This window comes from Elephas maximus, chromosome 3, assembly GCF_024166365.1.
Source record: "Elephas maximus indicus isolate mEleMax1 chromosome 3, mEleMax1 primary haplotype, whole genome shotgun sequence".
NCBI lineage: Eukaryota > Metazoa > Chordata > Mammalia > Proboscidea > Elephantidae > Elephas > Elephas maximus.
Window position 1 is genome coordinate 58,368,163 of NC_064821.1, and position 18,121 is coordinate 58,386,283.

General features: G+C 48.9%; 1 protein-coding gene across 1 annotated transcript in view; it reads right to left on the reverse strand.

The window, feature by feature from the left end:
- Positions 1–15,789: 15,789 nt before the first annotated feature.
- ALDH4A1 (aldehyde dehydrogenase 4 family member A1) overlaps positions 15,790–18,121 on the reverse strand; it is a 43,274-nt gene continuing 40,942 nt past the window's right edge. The window contains exon 15 of the mRNA XM_049878090.1: positions 15,790–17,560. Within this exon, the coding sequence (XP_049734047.1) occupies positions 17,448–17,560 (113 nt within the window). The 3' untranslated portion in view covers positions 15,790–17,447. The remainder of the gene's footprint in view (positions 17,561–18,121) is intronic.

The window sequence follows — 18,121 nt, forward strand, 5'->3', positions numbered from 1 at the left end:
CTGGGCATCAAACCTAAGTCTCCTGCATGGAAGACAAGACTTCTACCACTGAACCGCCACTGCCATATATATATAGTAGGAGCTCAAAAAGGTAGTGGCCACTGACACTAAGAACCTCTGGTGAGTGCTTGCAATGAACTTGGCACCATGCCGACGGAGTGCTTGTCACCTATCATCTCGTTTAAAGCTCACCATAGCTGGGACAACTATTCATTCCATTTCACAGATGAGGAAATTGAGGCAGAGAAGGGGCAGAGTTGGGACTTGAAGCACACTGACTCCAGAGCTTGGCTTTTAATCCCCAGGCCACATTACACCATGAGGTTACTGCTTTAGATAAAAAGGGGCAGCAGCAAAGAGAATGGGGGGCAAGAGTGGAGGAGGGGTGGTCTTGCTCCCTCTGAAGCCTACCCTCTGTCAGTCCCACAAAGCACAGCCAGGTCTGCAGAATGAGCTTCCTCTGGGTGCCCTGCTGAGAGGCAGGGATGGCGACAGATAAGGGAGTTTAAAATGCCTGCAGTCAAAAGTGACCACCCCCAAGGAGCTGGAGGGAGGAGAGGAGATGGCTTCCATGAATTAGGGACCCATGTGAATTAGAGGCCCTTTTCCATGTAATGCAGGAGCCCTAGTGGCGCAGTGGTTAAGGGCTTCGGCTGCTAACTGAAAGGTCACTGGTTCAAACCCACCAGTCGCTCTGTGGGAGAAAGATGTGGCAGTCTCCTTCTGTAAAGATCATAGCCTTAGAAACCCTATGGGGCAGTTCTACTGTGTCCTATAGGGTCGCTATGAGTTGGAATCGACTCGACGGCAATGGTTTTCCACGTAATGCTGTTTAGTTCCTTTCCTGCCCTAATGAAGTGTGGCCTAGCAGGAGTCTTAGGGGACCTGCAACAATGCAGGCTCAGATGGGTCTGTCACAGGCGCCAACAGCTGCTGGGCTCTGGGGTTGTAGTGAGAGTAAGCTGTAAGGTACAAAAAGGTGATTGAAAACCCTGTGCTCTCCTCCCCATCCAGCCAAGCCCTGCTCCGCCTTCAAGGCCCAGCCCGAAACTTGTTTCCTTCTAGAAACGGTCTCTGCCCCTAATTCATGGGAACCTCCCCTGCTCTGAGCAGCAAGGACCCTCTGTCTGTATCTTCACTTGACACCTGTTAACAGCCTTATGTGGCTCGCCAGTTCCTGCTGGGCTGTGTGTGTGTGTGTGTGTGTACACACAAAGGACCTTGAGGTAGCACAACTCTGGTCAACGTAGATTTGAGATCAGCTCTGTTCGCTGAGTATGGGCAGGTTACTGAACCTCTCTGTGCCTCTGCTCCCTCCCCACTGAAGTTGTTCTTAGTTGCCACGGAGTTGGCTCTGACTCATGGCAACCGTATGTGTAACAGAAATGTTGCCTGGTCCTGCACCATCTTCACCATCATTTGTGTCTTTGAGTCCATTGTTGCGACTATTCCCCACTGAAATAGAGATAATAATTCCCGCCTCATGGGATTGGTATGGGGGTCAAATAAAATGGCATGTGTAAACGCAGGGGATGGAGCAGGCCCTGGGGGAAGGTGGGTTTGCAAAGTGCGAGATTTTCCCTTCTTATAATAAAATGAACTACCATGGGGTGGTAGATGGGGCATCGCCAGCTCCATGCCCGCCCTTCTGAAAGAGCACAAAGCTTCTCCAAGATACCTGAAGGATGTTGATATATTAGTTAGTAGCTCCGGAGTTGGGGGAGCAGCCCCTCCCCTTACCCCTGACCTCTCCTGGAGTAGTGTCACCCCACAGTCATTTAAACAACAGAGAGAGATCTCCTGATGCTGCAGAAAGAATCAAGATTTGCTGTGTGATCTGGGGCCTGTCTCTGCCTCTCTCTGAGCCTATGTAAACTAGGAAGAGGGGAAGGATGTAATCCAACCCAAAAAGCAAAAGAAAGAGTCCTAATGGATGTGTGGCTAATTGCCTCCATAAACAACTGCTTCCTCTGCCATGAGACCAGAAAAACTAGACGGTGCCTGGCTTCCATTACCGAACATTTTGATTAAAGTTTCAATAGAAGAATCCTGATCAAAATGGGGAAAATGTAGAACAGAAATTCAAATTCTCATAGACTCCAGGCTTTCTGGAGCCATGAAGGCTGGATGAACCCCCGAAAATACTACACTGAGATAATCTCTAAACCTTAAATCAAGAATATCCCCTGAAGCCTTCTTAAAACCATAGTTTAGCTTAACTAGCAAAAAATGTCTGCCTTGAGTATTATGCTCTTTTAAGATCTATCTGTATGGGATCAAATAGACAACAGCAACTCGAAAGATTAGATAGGAAATTTAGGGGGCAGTGAGTTTATGTCAACGGGGGAGGCATAGCTCAGAAAACGAGGGTGAGAATGGTTGCACAACTAGAAGAATGTAATCAATGTCACTGAATTGTACATGTAGAAATGGTTGAATTGGTGTATGTTATGCTGTGTATACTCTCAGCAAAAAAAATAAAATAAATTATTAAAAAAAAAAAAAGAAGAAGAAAGAAAGATCCCTGCGTGGGGAACCTAGAGGTGTGGATTCTGATACTGGCTCTCCTCTTTCTGGGCGTCGGTTTCCTCATCTGTACAATGGGGAGGACTTCTTTGGACTGCCCTTATCCACCCTCCTTGTCAGCCAGCCCAAAGCCCCAGGGCCCTCTCTAACCCACTGTTTTAGTTACCTAATGTTGCTACACAGAAATACCACAAGTGGGTGGCTTTAACAAACAGAAATTTATTTTCTCACAGTTTAGGAGGCTAGAAGTCTGAATTCAGGGTGCTAGCTCTAAGGGAAAGCTCTCTCTCTGTTGGCTCTGGGGGAAGGTCCTTGTCTCTTCTGAGCTTCTGCTCCTGGGCAATCTTCATGTAGTTTGGTATCTCTCTTCCCCCATCTCTACTTCTCTTCCTTGATTGTTTAATCTCTTTTATATCTCAAAAGAAATAGACTCAAGACACACCCTATACTAATCCTGCCTCATTATCATAACACAGACAACCCATTCCCAAATGGGATTATAACCACAGGCATAGAAGTTAGGATTTATAACATATATTTTGGGGGGAAACAATTTAATTTCTAACATTCACCCTCTGCCTGTGGGTTCTTTCCAGCCCCCTCCCCTTCCCATGCCGTGTTCCAACCTCAGACCATCACCACTTCCTTTTTGGACCTCTCCATCTGCCTCATGCTGATGGTTTACATCCCAGAAGCACAGCTCTGGGTCCGTCAACCCTCTGTTATAACACCTCCAGGCCACCTGTCCCCACCTTGCCTGCAGAATCAAGTCTGAGCTCCTTACCCCAGCGTTCCAGGCCTCCCCAGCCTGGACTCAGCTCTCCCATCCTCTCTTCCCTGCCTTTCCAGTCTGCTCTCTCCTGTATCACCCACCCCGAACTACAGCCACCCCGACCTCCTTGGAATAGGCTCCATGGAGGCTCCTCCTGGCTGTCACTTCAGGAGCCTCCAAGGCCATAACCACCTTTCCTCCCAGACACTTAGAGGGCTGTGTGAATAGTAACAGAAAAGCAGCTTTTCCCGAGCATATTATATGCCAGGCCCTGTGTCAGGCACTTTATATGCATTATGTGGTCTAATTCTCACAGCTAATTCCACACAACTCAAAATGAGAAGAAACAGCTGCAAACATCCATTAATAATTGGAACCTGGAATGTACGACGTATGAATCCATGAAAAATGGAAATCATCAAAAATGAAATGGAACTCAGAAACATCGATATCTCAGACATTAGTGAGCTGAAGTGGACTGGTATTGGCCATTCTGAATCAGACAATCACATGGTCTACTATGGCAGGAATGACAACTTGCAGAGGAATGGTGTTGCATTCATTGTCAAAAAGAACATTTTAAGATCTATCCTGAAGTACAACGCTGTCAGTGATAGGATAATATCTATATACCTATGAGGAAGACCAGTTAATATGACTATTATTCAAATTTACACACCAACCACTAGGGCCAAAAATGAAGAAACTGAAGATTTTTACCAGCTTCTGCTGTCTGAAATTGATCGAACATGCAATCAGGATGCATTGATAATTACCGGTGATTGGGATGTGAAAGCTGGAAACAAAGAAGAAGGATTGGTAGTTGGAAAATATGCCTTTGGTGATAGAAACGATGCTGGAGATCGCATGATAGAATTTTACAAGACCAAAAACTTCTTCATTGCAAATACATTTTTTCACCAACAAAAACGGCAACTATACACGTGGTCCTCACCAGATGGAACACACAGGAATCAAATCGACTATACCTGTGGAAAGAGGTGATGGAAAAGCTCAATATCATCAGTCAGAACATGGCCAGGGGCCAACTGTGGAACAGACCATCAATTCCTCATATGCAAGTTCAAGTTGAAACTGAAGAAAATTAGAACAAGTCAACGAGAACAAAAGTATGACCTTGTGTATATCCCACCTGGATTTAGAGACCATCTCAAGAATAGATGTGACAAGTTGAACACTAATGATCGAAGACCAGATGAGTTGTGGGATGACATCAAGGACATCATCCATGAAGAAAGCAAGAGGTCGTTAAAAAGACAGAAAGAAAGAAAGAAAAGACCAAAATGGATGTCAGAAGAGACTCTGAAACTTCTCTAGAATATCAAGCAGCTAAAGCAAAAGGAAGAAATGAGGAAGTAAAAGAACTAAACAGAAGACTTCAAGGGTGGACTAAGTATTACAATGACATGTGCAAAGAGCTGGAGATAGAAAACCAAAAGAGAAGAACACACTCAGCATTTCTCAAGCTGAAAGAAATGAAGAAAAAATTCAAGCCTCGAGGTGCAATAGTGAAGGATTTCATAGGCAAAATGTTCAATGAAACAGGATGCATCAAAAGAAGATGGAAGGAATACACAGAGTTATTATACCAAAAAGACTTGGTCAACTGTTCAACCATTTCAAGAGGTGGCATATGATCAGGAACAGATGGTACTGAGGGAAGATGTCCAACCTGCACTGAAGGCATTGGTGAATAACAGGGCTCCAAGAATTGATGGAATATCAACTGAGATGTTTCAACAAAGGGATGTAGCACTGGAAGTGCTCACTCATCTATGCCAAGAAATTTGAAAGATAGTTACTTGGCCAACCGACTGAAAGAGATACATATTTATGCCTATTCCCAAGAAAGGTGGTCCAACCTAACGTGGAAATTATAGAACAATATCATTAATATCACACGCAAGCAAAATTTTGCTGAAGATCATTCAAAAATGGCTGCAGCAGTATATCGACAGGGAACTGCCAGGAATTCAGGCCAGATTCAGAAGAGGACGTGTAACCAGGGATATCATTGCTGATGTCAGATGGATCCTGGCTGAAAGCAGAGAATACCAGAAGGATGTTTACCTGTGTTTTATTTACTATGCAAAGGCATTCGGCTGTGTGGCTCATAACGAATTATGGATAATATTGCAAGGAATGGGAATTCTGGAACACTTAATTAGGCTCACGAGGAACCATGTATATAGATCAAGAGGCAATTGTTCAGGCAGAACAAGGGGGTACTGCATGTTTTAAAGTCAGGAAAGGTGTGTGTCAGAGTTGTATTCTTTCACCGTACCTATTCAATCTGTATGCTGAGCAAACAATTGGAGAAGCTGGACTATATGAAGAAGAACAGGGCATCAGGATAGGAGGAAGACTCATCAACAACCTGCATTATGCAGATAACACAACCTTGATTGCTGAAAGTCAAGAGGACTGGAAGCACTTACTGATGAAGATCAAAGACCACAGCCTTCAGTATGGATTACAGGTCAACATAAAACAAAAGTCCTCGCAAGTGGACCAGTAAGCCACCTCATGATAAACAGAGAAAACACTGAGGTTGTCAAGGATTTCGTTTTACTTGGATCCACATTCAACACCCATGGATAGCAGCAGTCAAGAAATCAAAAGATGGATCGCATTGGACAAATCTGCTGCAAAAAACCTCTTTAAAGTGCTGAAAAGCAAAGATGTCACCTTGAAGGCTAAGCTGTGCCTGACCTAAGCTGTGGCATTTTCATTTGTATCATATGCCTGTGAAAGCTGGACAATGAATAAGGAAGACCGAAGAAGAATGAACACCTTTGAATTGTGGTGTTGGTGAAGAATCCTGAATATACCATGGACTGCCAAAAGAACAAACAAATCTGTCCTGGAAGAAGTACAACCAGAATGCTCCTTAGAAGCAAGGATGGCGAGACCGCATCTTACATACTTTGGACATGTTGTCAGGAGGGATGAATCCCTGGAAAAGAACATCATGCTTGGTAAAATAGAGGGTTAGTAGAAAAGAGAAAGACCCTCAACAAGGTAGGTTGACACAGTGGCTGCAACAATGGGCTCAAGCATAACGACGATTGGGAGCATGGCACAGGACTGGGCAGTATTTCATTCTGTGGTATATGGGGTCACTATGAGTCAGAACAAACTTGACAACACCTAAGAACAACAAAATTCCGCAAAGTAGCCATTTTTATTCCCATTTTACAGAGGAAGAAACTGCGCTTAGATAGATTAAGCAACTTGCTGGAAGTCACACAGCTAACAGGTAGTGAAGCCAGCATTTAGGCCCAGGTGCCCAAGCTCTTAATGCCTGTTCTGTATGTCTTTGGTGTGCTTTGCTTACAGGAGTTGTCGCTGTTAGTCCCATGATTGGGGGTGGGGTGGTGCTGCCTGCTGCTTGATACAGCTTCCACCTCAAGGCAAGGTGTTGGGGAAGGATCAGTTCCTGGGCAGAGAAACAAGGGGGTACATGACCGCATATGTCCGTCCTGAAGAAGATCCAGATGCTGGGAGCTCAGAGACCCTGGGATGTTCTGGAGACTTCTGGCAAACCTAGGTCATTTAGCAAAGTTTGAGGGAGGAGTCCCTGGATCATGCTAACAGTTAAGTATTCAGCTACTAATTGAAAGATTAGCAGTTCGAAATCACCCTGAGGCACCTCAGAAAGAAGGCCTGGGGACTACTTCTGAAAATGAGCCATTGAAAGCCTGGTGACCTACTTCTGAAAAATGAGCCATTGAAAACCCTATGGAGTACAGTTTTACTCTGACACATATGGGGTTGCCATGAGTCAGAACTGACTTGATGGCAACTGGTGGAGTAAAGGCATGGCAGAGATAAACCAAAACCGAACCGTTGCCGTCGAGTTGATTCCCACTCATAGCGGCCCTATAAGACAGAGAACTGCCCCACAGGGTTTCCAAGGCTGAAATCTTTACAGAAGCAGGCTGCCACATCTTTCTCCCATGGAGCGGCTGGTGGGTTCAAACTGCCAACCTCTCGGTTAGCAGCCGAACAATGGCAGAGATAGAGCATTTAATTAATCAGAAGCCCCAAGGTGTGGTCCCAACCCCAGGTGCAGGGGGGTGGAGAGCAAGAGTAACTAAGAAAGCTATTAATCCATTGGGTGGTGACTGAGCACCTACCACATGGCAAAGCTGGCTGTGGCTCAAGAGACACAGCCAGGGCTACCCAAGGGATGCAATTTACTGTCTGGAGGCAAGGCCCTCGTGAAGGCAGCATATGCTGGAAGATGCCAGGAGCCATTCATAGTGTGGCTTATTGTGAGGGGGCACCAGAGATCCACAAACCCATCCATTACACAGACAGGCAAACTGAAGCCCAGAGAGGAGCAGTCATTCAAAGTCCAGAAAAGCAGGTTGATTTCCCCTTGGCTCCAATGAAGTCAACCAAAAGCATGTTGGGACTTCTCCAATGCCCTTGCGGTGCTGGGTGCTGAGATGGGTTAAGGGGTAAGGCCCTGCAGCCAAGAGTTCCCATGGAGAGAATACTGGTAAGAACCAGCACATGCTATTCTCGTTGTGAGCGCTTACTACCTGCCAGGCACTGTGCCAAACTCACACCTTGCTGGCATCTATGTTACGCTCACAATCTTTTGAGGTAGCAGTATTATTTTCCCATTTTGCAGATGAAGAGACTGAGGTTCAGTGAAGGCAGTGACTTATTCAAAGCCACCTAACCAGGATGTGGATGGGAGCAACCTGAGGCCCTGACGGGAGCTCATGGGGATGGTGGTGACCAAGGGGCTCTGACGAGGAGGGAATAGTGGGGTCCTGGGTGACACAGGAGCCTCTCAGTGTGGGTGTCAGGATGGGAAACGTGACGTCTGAAGTTCAGGAGCTGCAGGAGCACTGAATGGGGAGTCCGAAGTCCTGGCTTCTCACCCAGCTTGGCCCCAGCTTGCAGAGCAAATCACTTCCTTCCCTTGTTCTGGGGCTCAGTCTTTCCATCTATGAAATAACAGGGTTGGACGCTGCATTTTCTAACATTTCTGGGTAGGGGCAAGGCTCCTTCTGAGATTCTGGTGAAAGCCCTGGACACTAACCCCACCTCAAAAAATGCAGGTGCGCACCCAAACCCAGGGGGGTCACAAGCCCTGGAGGCTCGTCCCCAGCCCCTGGGCTGGGTCATCTCCAAAGTCCCCTCAGGCCCTGACATCTCCCAGGAGCAGTATGTATTCAATTGTGTCCTCCCAAAATACATGTTGAAACCCTAACCCCTGAGGACAAATGCCCAGGAACACTGTGTGGTTGACTCCCTTTAGTGCCGAGAACAGGACTGTGCACACAATGTGTGCCCCAGGGTGGCTCAGACCCAACACAGCTGTTGCCCTTGAGGCCTGGCCCAGAGCCCCAGGTCCCGCATTCACACCTGTGTGGCCACAGATTGCCGTGACAGGCCTACGCAAAGTGTGTGGGCGAGGCAAAGACAGGGGCATGCCATGGAAATGACGGGCGGGGGAGGAGTCACCTGCTTGCCTTGGCATCTGCTTTCCCGGTGCATGTGCATGGTCCTCATGTGGTGCTTGAGAGAAGGAACTGGCCACACTTGCTTTAGGAGGGAGAGGGCAGCCCTGAGCTTTTTTCCTCCTCACTTCTGCTTTGGGAGCCCCCAAGAGCGGTCTGACCCCAGGGACGGTGGTGGGGAGGTAGAAGAGGGGCTGCACCAGCTCTTCTCCCTCCACCCCACCCTCCGGTCCCTCTCTATCTGCCCACATGCCAGTGTCTCCATTTGCTTCTCCATCTCTGTTTCTCCCTCTGGCTCTTTCCTACCAGTACTCCCTGCTCTAGGATATGATTGGGCCTCTGAAAGCCTAACTGGGGTGGGTCAGGGAGCAGGCAGGGCCTCCCCAGGGAAGATCTGAGAGGTGGGCAGCCCCTGAGCAGCCTGCACGGTTCAGAGGCACCTAAAGAGGTCACGGGGGAGGCCTCAGAGCCTGTCCCAGGAGGGCCCAGCTTCAGCAGTCCTCTGCACTCTACCCTCGGAGAGAAGAAGGTTAGGAGTCGAAAGCTGTTATTCCAAAAGAATGCAGTATGAGGGATGGGCCCTGGAGGCTGGAGACCTAGGGGCAGCTAAGGCCCAAGGGAGGCTCTCTGGTGAGGTTGGGACACCTTCTTGAGCCCAGAGATCCACTCAAGCCTCCTCGCCAAACTTTCCTGGGTGGTCTTGAGCAGCCTGTGACCCAACCAGATGATCCGGAGGTTCCAAATAACCAGAAATTGAGTAATAGCCAGAGGAGTGGTGGTCACAGAAGCCGGAAGGGAGGGAAGCAACCTTTACCGAGTAGTATGAATTGAATTGTGTCCCCCCAAAATACGTGTTGAAATCCTAACCCCTGCACCTATAGCTATGACCCTGTTTGGAAATAGGGGTTTTCTTTTATTAATGAGATCATACCAGAGTAGAGTGGATACTAAACCTAATCACTTCTGAGTTATAAGAAGACCGGAATAGACACAGAGACACACTCAGGGGAAGACACATGCCAGGTGAGGATTGTCTATGAGTCAAGGAACGCCAAGGAATCAAGGAACACCGGGGGCTACCGACAAGAAAACAACATGCCTGAGGCCCTGATTTGGATTTTTAGCCTCCAAAACTGTGAGAAAATACGTTTTTGTTCTTTAAAGCCACCTACTTGTGGTATGTGTGTTATAGCAGTACTATAGATGCGGAGTAACTAAATAACAAAGACACAGGGTTTCTACAACGCTCCTCAAACATCACTGCATCTGTTCACCACAGCTCTGTGAAGGATTTTTATCCCCATTGTACAGATAAGGAAACCAAGGCTCAGATTAAATGGCTTCCCAAGGCCACTAGGATTTGAATCCAGTTTTGTTTCACTCCAGAGCTCATAATCTTTCCGTTGCATTAGTGCAAGTCATCTTAAATTTAAGGTTATAGCAAAAGCAGCAGACTGTCCAGAACAAGGGAGGTGAGACTTCTGCCATCAGACCGCATATGGGCCCCTGAGGAAGATAACTATTAACAGTGATGGTTCACAGTGACTGGCCTCTTCCCGGCCACCAGGCCCAGGACTAAATTCATTTCATCGTAGCTTACTTAATCCCTGTAACGACTGTAAGGGATGGGTACTATCATCATTACACTCCTGCTATACACCACAGGAGGCCGAGACTCAGTGAGGTGCAATGGCTTGGCCAAGGTCACACCAACGGGGTCCCAGCTCAGCTGACTCTACAGACTGCTCCCCTTGGCACCACTAGGGGAGGTGTGAGATGGTTGGAAAACGAGAAACCATGTCCCATGGGAAGCAGCTGAAGAAACAGGATATTCAGCTCAGGGAGCTCGTGAAGGGGCGCAAATGATGGGGAAGGAAGGGGTGCTGCTATGAGGGGTTGCAGGAGGCCGAGTCTGGACCAGTATGCAGGGGCCAATCAGCAGGCTGTGTCTCCTCTCAGCTTCCTCACCTGTGAAGTGACCAGAGCCACTCCTCAGAAGAGGGTGATTAAATGAGATTGGCTATGTCCAGCACCTGCTCAGGAAACGGTAGCAGCTATTAAGCAAGACCGAAGAACTGATACCTTTGAATTAGGGTGTTGGCGAAGAATACTGAATATACCGTGGTCTGCCAGAAGAATAAACAAGTCTGTCTTGGAGGAGTAAAGCCAGAATGCTCCTTAGAAGTAAGGATGGTGAGACTTGGTCTCACATACTTTGGGGATGTTATCAGGAGGGACCAGTCCCTGCAGGACATGATGCTAGATAAAGCAGAAGGTCAGCAAAAAAGAGGAAGACCTCAATGAGATGGATTGACACAGTGGCTGCAACAATGGGCTCAAATGTAGCAATGAATATGATGGTGCAGGACTGGGCAGTGTTTCGTTCTGTAGTACATGCGGTTGCTATGAGTGGGAATCAACTATGGCACCTAACAACACTATACACACAGTGTTGGTGGCTTCATTCCTTTTAAAGCCAGGTATTTTTATTAGACCCTCCATCTTAGCCCCAGTAAAAGGCTGTGGGGGGGGGGTGGTCTATGACTCCATGAAGGAGCCCTGGTGGCACAACCGTTAAGCACTCAGGTGGTAACCGAAAGGTCAGCGGTTCAAACCCACCCAGCAGCTCCACAAGAGAAAGCCAGGTCAATCTGCTTCTGTAAAGATTACAGCCAAGAAAACCCTATGGGGCAATTCTCTGTCGCATGGGATCGTTATGAGTTGAAATTGACTTGATGGCACCTAACAATAGCTCTGCAGGACTCTTCACTCTTCTAAGACTCAGATCTGACTGACCCAGGTTCCAGCCTCGCTCGGCCACTTGCAGGCTGTGTGACCTCACCCAGGCATTTTCTCTCCTGATCCTCGCTCTCCCCACATCACCTGCACTACACAGAGCAGGTGCCCACCAGGACAAGGGCTTCCTCACTTTCTCCAGCTTCCACAGTCAGGTGTGTGCCAAATGCTTAGGGGCTGAGGGTACCTTCCTGGCACCTGGGGTTTGGTGGGAGGGCATGGCAAAGAGGCCTGTAACAGAATTCAGATGTACCTCTGGCCCCTGAGGGTCATGTGGCACCTGCTCCACTAACCAGGGTGGCTGCCAGCAACCTGGTCAAGGGGAGAATGAGGCTGACTGGTTGTGTTTGGAGCCATGACATCAGCCCAAATTTCTAGACCTGTAACAGCTGTGCCTCCTCCGGTCCCATGCTAACCACCCAGAAGGCTGCTAAACCCCTTCAAGTGACTAGGGTAAGGGGTGCTGGTGTGGCCGTCAGGAGCAAGTTCCCCTCTTGCCTCTGCCCCTTAATGAGTAGGTCTCCCTTCACCTCCCTGAGCCTGTTTCCTTATCTGTGAAACGGGGCTAAAATATTACTGCCTTCCTCACAGGGCTGTGTCATTCAAGAGAATGAGTTGAAGTACATAATAGGTGCTCCGTTAAATTCTGCGTTTCCTCCTGCCTGGACACACACAGCCCCGGATGAAGATATGTTGAGGAAGTGGTTGAAAGTAAGTTCTCATTTCCTGAGCACCTCATTCTGTGCAGGGCACAGTACTTACCCTTCAAAAAATGTATTTCCAAGGTGCAGCAATTGGTCTCTATTCGCCTGGAGCAACAGAGGAAGAAAGTCAGCAATAGGAGGAAATGGAATGTGGCTAATCGCCCCCACGAACATCAGCCTCCTTTACCGTGAGACCCTAAGAACTGGATGGTGCCCGGCTAACATTACTGAACGTTTGGATCAAAGATGCTATAGAAGAATCCTGATCAAAAGGGGAAAATGCAGAACAGATTTCAAATTCTCATGGAATTCAGACCTTCTGGAGCCATGGATGCTGGATGAACCCCTGAAACTATTGCCCTGAGATAATACTGAAACCTTAAACTAAAAATATTCCCTGAAGTCTTCTTAAAACTAAATAGTTTAGTCAAACCAGTAAAGAATGTCTGCCTTGAGCATTATGCTCTTTTAAGAACTAGCTATATGGGATCAAGGTGAACAGCAACTTGAAAGATCAGATAACAAACGTAGGGGGCAGTAAGTTTATGTTGGTGGGGCAGGAACAACTTAGAAAAGGAGGGTGAAAATGATTGTGTAACTCAAAGAATGTAATCCACGTCACCAAATTGTACGTGTAGAAATTATTGGTTTATGCTCTGCTGTGTATATTCTCAACAAAAAAATATTTAAAAATATATTTCACTTGATCCTCAGCTCCCTGAAAAACGTCAGAGCTGAGGTCTGGGGTGGTCATTGCACAGGTAAGAGGGGTTAAAACTGGGATTTGACCCAGGTCCATCAGGCTCCAGGGAGGCGTGCAGTAGTGGCTACTAGCGAAGGCTTGGCTGTCAAAGATTTATCATTTCCTACTGGTTTGCAAGTTACTTAACCCATCTGTGCCTCAGTCTCCTCATCTGTAAAATGGGGATAATAGTATGTACCTTATGGGATTCCTGTGAGGACTCAAGGGTGTGACATCTAAAGCATTACGCACAGTGCCTGGCACAGAGCCCATGTTCAAACAATGGTGGCTATCCCAACTCTTCAGACAGGGATTGGACTAGACTGTAAGAAGAAAATGATCCTGGTGAGGAGTGAGCTTCTTGGATCAAGTAGACACATGAGACTACGTGGGCAGCTCCTGTCTGGAGGGGAGATGAGAAGGCAAAGGGGGACAGAAGCTGGCCGAACAGACATGGAAATACAGGGTGGAGAGAAGGAGTGTGCTGTTTCATTAGGGGCAGAGCAACTAGGAGTATATAGCAACGTGTATGTAAATTTTTGTATGAGACTGACTTGATTTGTAAACTTTCACTTAAAGCACAATAAAAAAAATTTTTTTAAATACATCTTTGGTAAAAAGAAAAGAAAAGAAAACCCTGTGGGGCAGTTCTACTCTGTCACATGCAGTTGCTCTGAGTCAGAATGGATTCCATGGCACCCAACAAGAATGGCTCAACATGACGAACAGAACTAAAGTTACTGAACGGTGCACGTGCAGAATGCCGATGTGGCAAACAATTCGTTACATATTATTCACCACGATAATAGTAGTAAAGAATAGGAGCTATTTGGGTAAATGGACACCACACATGGGAAATACAGGATGGAGACGGAGTGTGCTGTCACACTGTAGGGAGGGCAGCTAGGGTCACATAACAACGTATGTATAAGATTTTGTACGAGAAACTGACTTGAATTGTATACTTAAAGCATGATTAAAAAAAAGAAGAAAAAATGGTTGTCATTATTTACTACACTGGCCTCTAACCAGAGAACATTCAGGAATGATGATGAATGGGTGGATGAATTAATGAAAGAGAAGACGTGGCTCCATGAAGAGGGTGGATTTGCACCCTGCTGTTTCTTCCTGCCCCCAGGAGCTCCGGTTCAGCCTGGGGGCCAGGAGGTGACACAGGTGGCCCCTCATTTTCGTAGCGTGCACGCCCGACCAGCAGTGCATGGCGATGGTGGAGGGACGTCCGGCCTCAGTCAAATGGTTCACGCTCCAAGCCCAGACCTGTGGTTGGGCCCCCAGCCACAGTAGGGAAATGAAGAGGCTCCCTGAGCCACCACAGACACTGGTACGTGCTGTAGTGACCCTGCCAAGAAGTCTCAGGCACTCGGGCAGGCATTGGGACCTCAGGAGCCACCAGGCCGAGGTCTGGAGTCAGGGAATGAAGTGAGCTTGGCTGAGCATCCTCTTACCCCAGATAAAACAGAGGTAGAGGTGCCAGGGTTGGGGGAGGGTGGGGTAAAGTTATAGAGGGAGCAGCTGCTAAGTTGGGGGACCTGATGGAGCAGATTGACTCTGGGCACCCACAAACCTAGGTCCAAACCCTGGCCCTCCTACTCACCAGCTGTGTGACCTCAGGCTTATCATTTTGCCTCTATGCTCTCTATCAGCCCTTCCATAAAAGGCAGATAATAGCTACCTGGTAAGGTCAGTGTCAAGGCTTAATAAGACCATGTAGATAAGACACTTAGCCAGTAATAGGCTAACTCTGCCACTGTCTGTGAGCAAGTCACTCCATTCATTCAAAAACATCAACAGAGCCTGCTCACCCCTCAAGTGTAAGATGCAGCTGCACCCTTCCCTTCTGTGAGCTCAGCCTGGGCACTCTGGGCACTGGCCTTGGCTCCTGGAAGAGCTGCTCATGGGCTCCAGGACCGGGCCAGCTTTGCCCAGAGCCAAGGTTCCTCACACACAAGTCAGTAGCGGACCCCTGGGTGAGTCAGGGAGGGGGGATCTGCCAAAGGATAGAGTCCTCGGCTCCCTCCCCCAGCTGAGATCCTCCACACCAACAGCCCTGGTCAGAGGACCCTCAGACAGGGAGGTCTCCATGTGTTTTAAGAAATATTATCTGAGACAGGCCAACACATAGATTTTTTTCTCTCCAAAGGTCATCTGGCCCATGTGATGGTTAATTCCATGTGTCGGATTAGCTAGGCTTTGGTTCCTGGTGGTTTGGCCAAGCACTAGACTAGTTGCTGTTCCATATTATAATCTAATGCAATGTAATGATCTTCCATAATGTAATCTAATGCAATGCAATCAGTCAGCTGAAAAGAGAGTTTCCTCAGGATGTGGTCTGCCTCCAGACTAAATTTTTAGCAGAACTTGCTCTCTCTCTCCACTTTGCACTTTTTCCACTGCCTGACCGCTGGATCTTGGGATGCAAGTCCGCACAAGTCTTCACCCCACTGTGTAACCCACAATCACGTGAGCCAATCCATTGAAATAAACCTGACTCCCTCTTCATATGTGTGTGTGTGTGTGTGTGTGTGTGTGTGTGTGTGTGTGTGTGTGTGTGTATATAAAACTGGTTCTGTTTCTCTAGAGAACCCTAACAGAGCCCATATGGACTTGAACCCTGACTCAGGGCATAAGCTAAGTGGCCACAATTCCTCCCTCCAAGCCACTACTTGGCCTACCCTTCCTTGCATCACACTAAAGGTGCTGTGCTCCCATCACCTGACAACACACTGGCAACATCATCAGACTTAGGAGAAGTTGGCCACCCCCCACAATCCCACCAGAAAGACCACTGATGTGATTAACTAACAGGCATTTATTGGGTGGCATCAGGGCAAATCCCACTGCCACCTCACAGTGTTGAACCAAGCACATCTCCCACCCCAGCAGCCTGTCCTGGCCCCACATGAGAAGACACTCCCCACACAGGTAGCATCAGCACACTCCACTAGCTATGGGCACAGTGCAAGGTGGTGGCACTTGGGAACAGCTCCACAGTCCTGCAGGGCCCCACCCCAGTGTTCTTTGAGGAGTGCCCAGCACTTTCAAAACTCATTACTATGGCGTTGATTCTGACTCATAGCAACCCTGTAGGACAGAGCAGAGCTGCCCCATAGGGTTTCCAAAGCTGTAAATCTTTACAGAAGCAGACTGCCACATCTTTCTCCTGTGGAGCAGCTGTTGGGTTCCACCCACTGACCTTTGAGTTAGCAGCTGAGTGTTTAACTGTTGTGCCACCAGGGCTCCTTCCCAGCACTTTCAGGGCCCCCTAAAAACCATCCTCAAAAGTCACCCCTTGAGAGATCCCTGGTCACCTGGAACCCAACCAGGAAGACAATTTGCCAGTGGCCACGAGGGGCCAGTCCACACAGAGCCATTTCCATGACAAGAAGGGACAGTCCTTTGATAGCGAAGGCTAGGCCTGGGGGGAGGTGGTGCTGGGAGAAGGGAGGGTGAGGCTACATCCATCTGGGCCCATTTTCCCTCAACCCATTGGCGATGGAGACCTGAAGGGAAACCCACCAACACAAGCTATGTGTGTGGCCATCTCTAGGGGCAGCACCAGAGGAGCCAAGGGAGAGCCAACACAGGATGAAGCCCTCCCCTACCCCCCATCAAGCTTTTCCAAAATCACAGCCCAAACACAAAGGACCACCACATCCACACTGTGGCAGTGGGCCTCAGTGGCCCCTCGGCCTACCACGTGGAGCTGGCCAGGAATCAGGTGGGCGTTGGGTGAACAGAGGAATCCTGGCAAAAGGCACACAGGCATCTAAGGTGTATAGCTGGGCAGAGGGGCCCGCTGGCTCAGCGCTGGTGACGAAGGCGGGCAGCCCAAAAAGGGCAGCCCAGCAGGTGACGCCCACACCATGCAGCAGGGTTTGCCAGTGCTGCAAGCCACCCTGGGCTACCCCTAACCCTGAAGTCCTGGCCTCAGGGAGGAGCCAGGGCTGAGGGTGAAGTTTGCCAAGGGCCTCAGAGCAGCCTCCTTTTCTCCAAGGGATCCCAGGAGCTGCTCCACCTCCATTCCTCAGGTCCGTGGGCCCTTGGGCCACAGTATAGGGGAGAGAATCAAACAAATGGAGAAACAGCCAGGCACCAAGTTCCTACCTACCAGATGGAATTTCTAGAATGGCCGGCAGGGTCAGGGGTGGTAGCCTTGTTCCTCCCCAACATGATTGAAACTTGAGCCGAGCCCCTGACGCCAAGCAGTGGGTCAAGAGGGCCAGAGTACACGCCAGTGGGGTGAGGGGTTCTGGCCTTGGTGCTGGGAAGGGGGCTGTCCCAGGAGGAGCTGGGTGGAAGGGCTGGGGACTAGGGAGGACCAGTGCAGTCAGAACTCAGTCGTCTGGACGGACAGACAGGTGGACAGCAGGAGGTGCTGAGCGGGGTCACTGCATGTATGAGTAGCACCAGTCTCCCAGAGGCTGGTGGGTCTCCTTGATGACCTGGGGCGATGTCCAGCGCAGGACGTAGTGCGGCCCCCCGGGCTTGTCGTTGGTGCCTGTGGAAGAGACAGCTCTGTGTTTCTCTGACGAGATTCAACAGCTCTGAGCAAGTGGGAAAGGGGTGGGGAGGAGGTGACGGAATAAATGGGGCACGAGCATGGGCAGCAGGCAGTAAGCTTGCTCTGCACATATGCTGGGCTTGGGGCACTAGAAAAACGTCAGGGGGACGTATGGAAATCTGGCTCAGGACAGGGAAGGTTGCATCTCAAGCCTGCTGGGTGAGAGGGACAGGCACAGCTAGAACAAAACGTTCACAGCAACCAGGGGCCACGGAGCACACCCGGGCCAAGTGCACACAGCACAAGTCGGCTGAGGCAGGAACCGACAGGCAGGCATGTCGACAGTAGTCCCAGGTTCCACATGCCCCATCAGCAAGGCCTTGGGAGGCAGGGGAGCACTGGACTGGGAGTCAGGACACCGGGGTTCCAGCCTTGGCTCTGCCACTGGGCAGCTGTGAGCTTTGGCAAGTCAGTGCCCCTCTCTGAGCCTGTTTCCCCATTTGCAAAATGGAAGGTGTTGGAGACTTCAGTGATCTCCAGCACGGTGGTAAAAAGTGT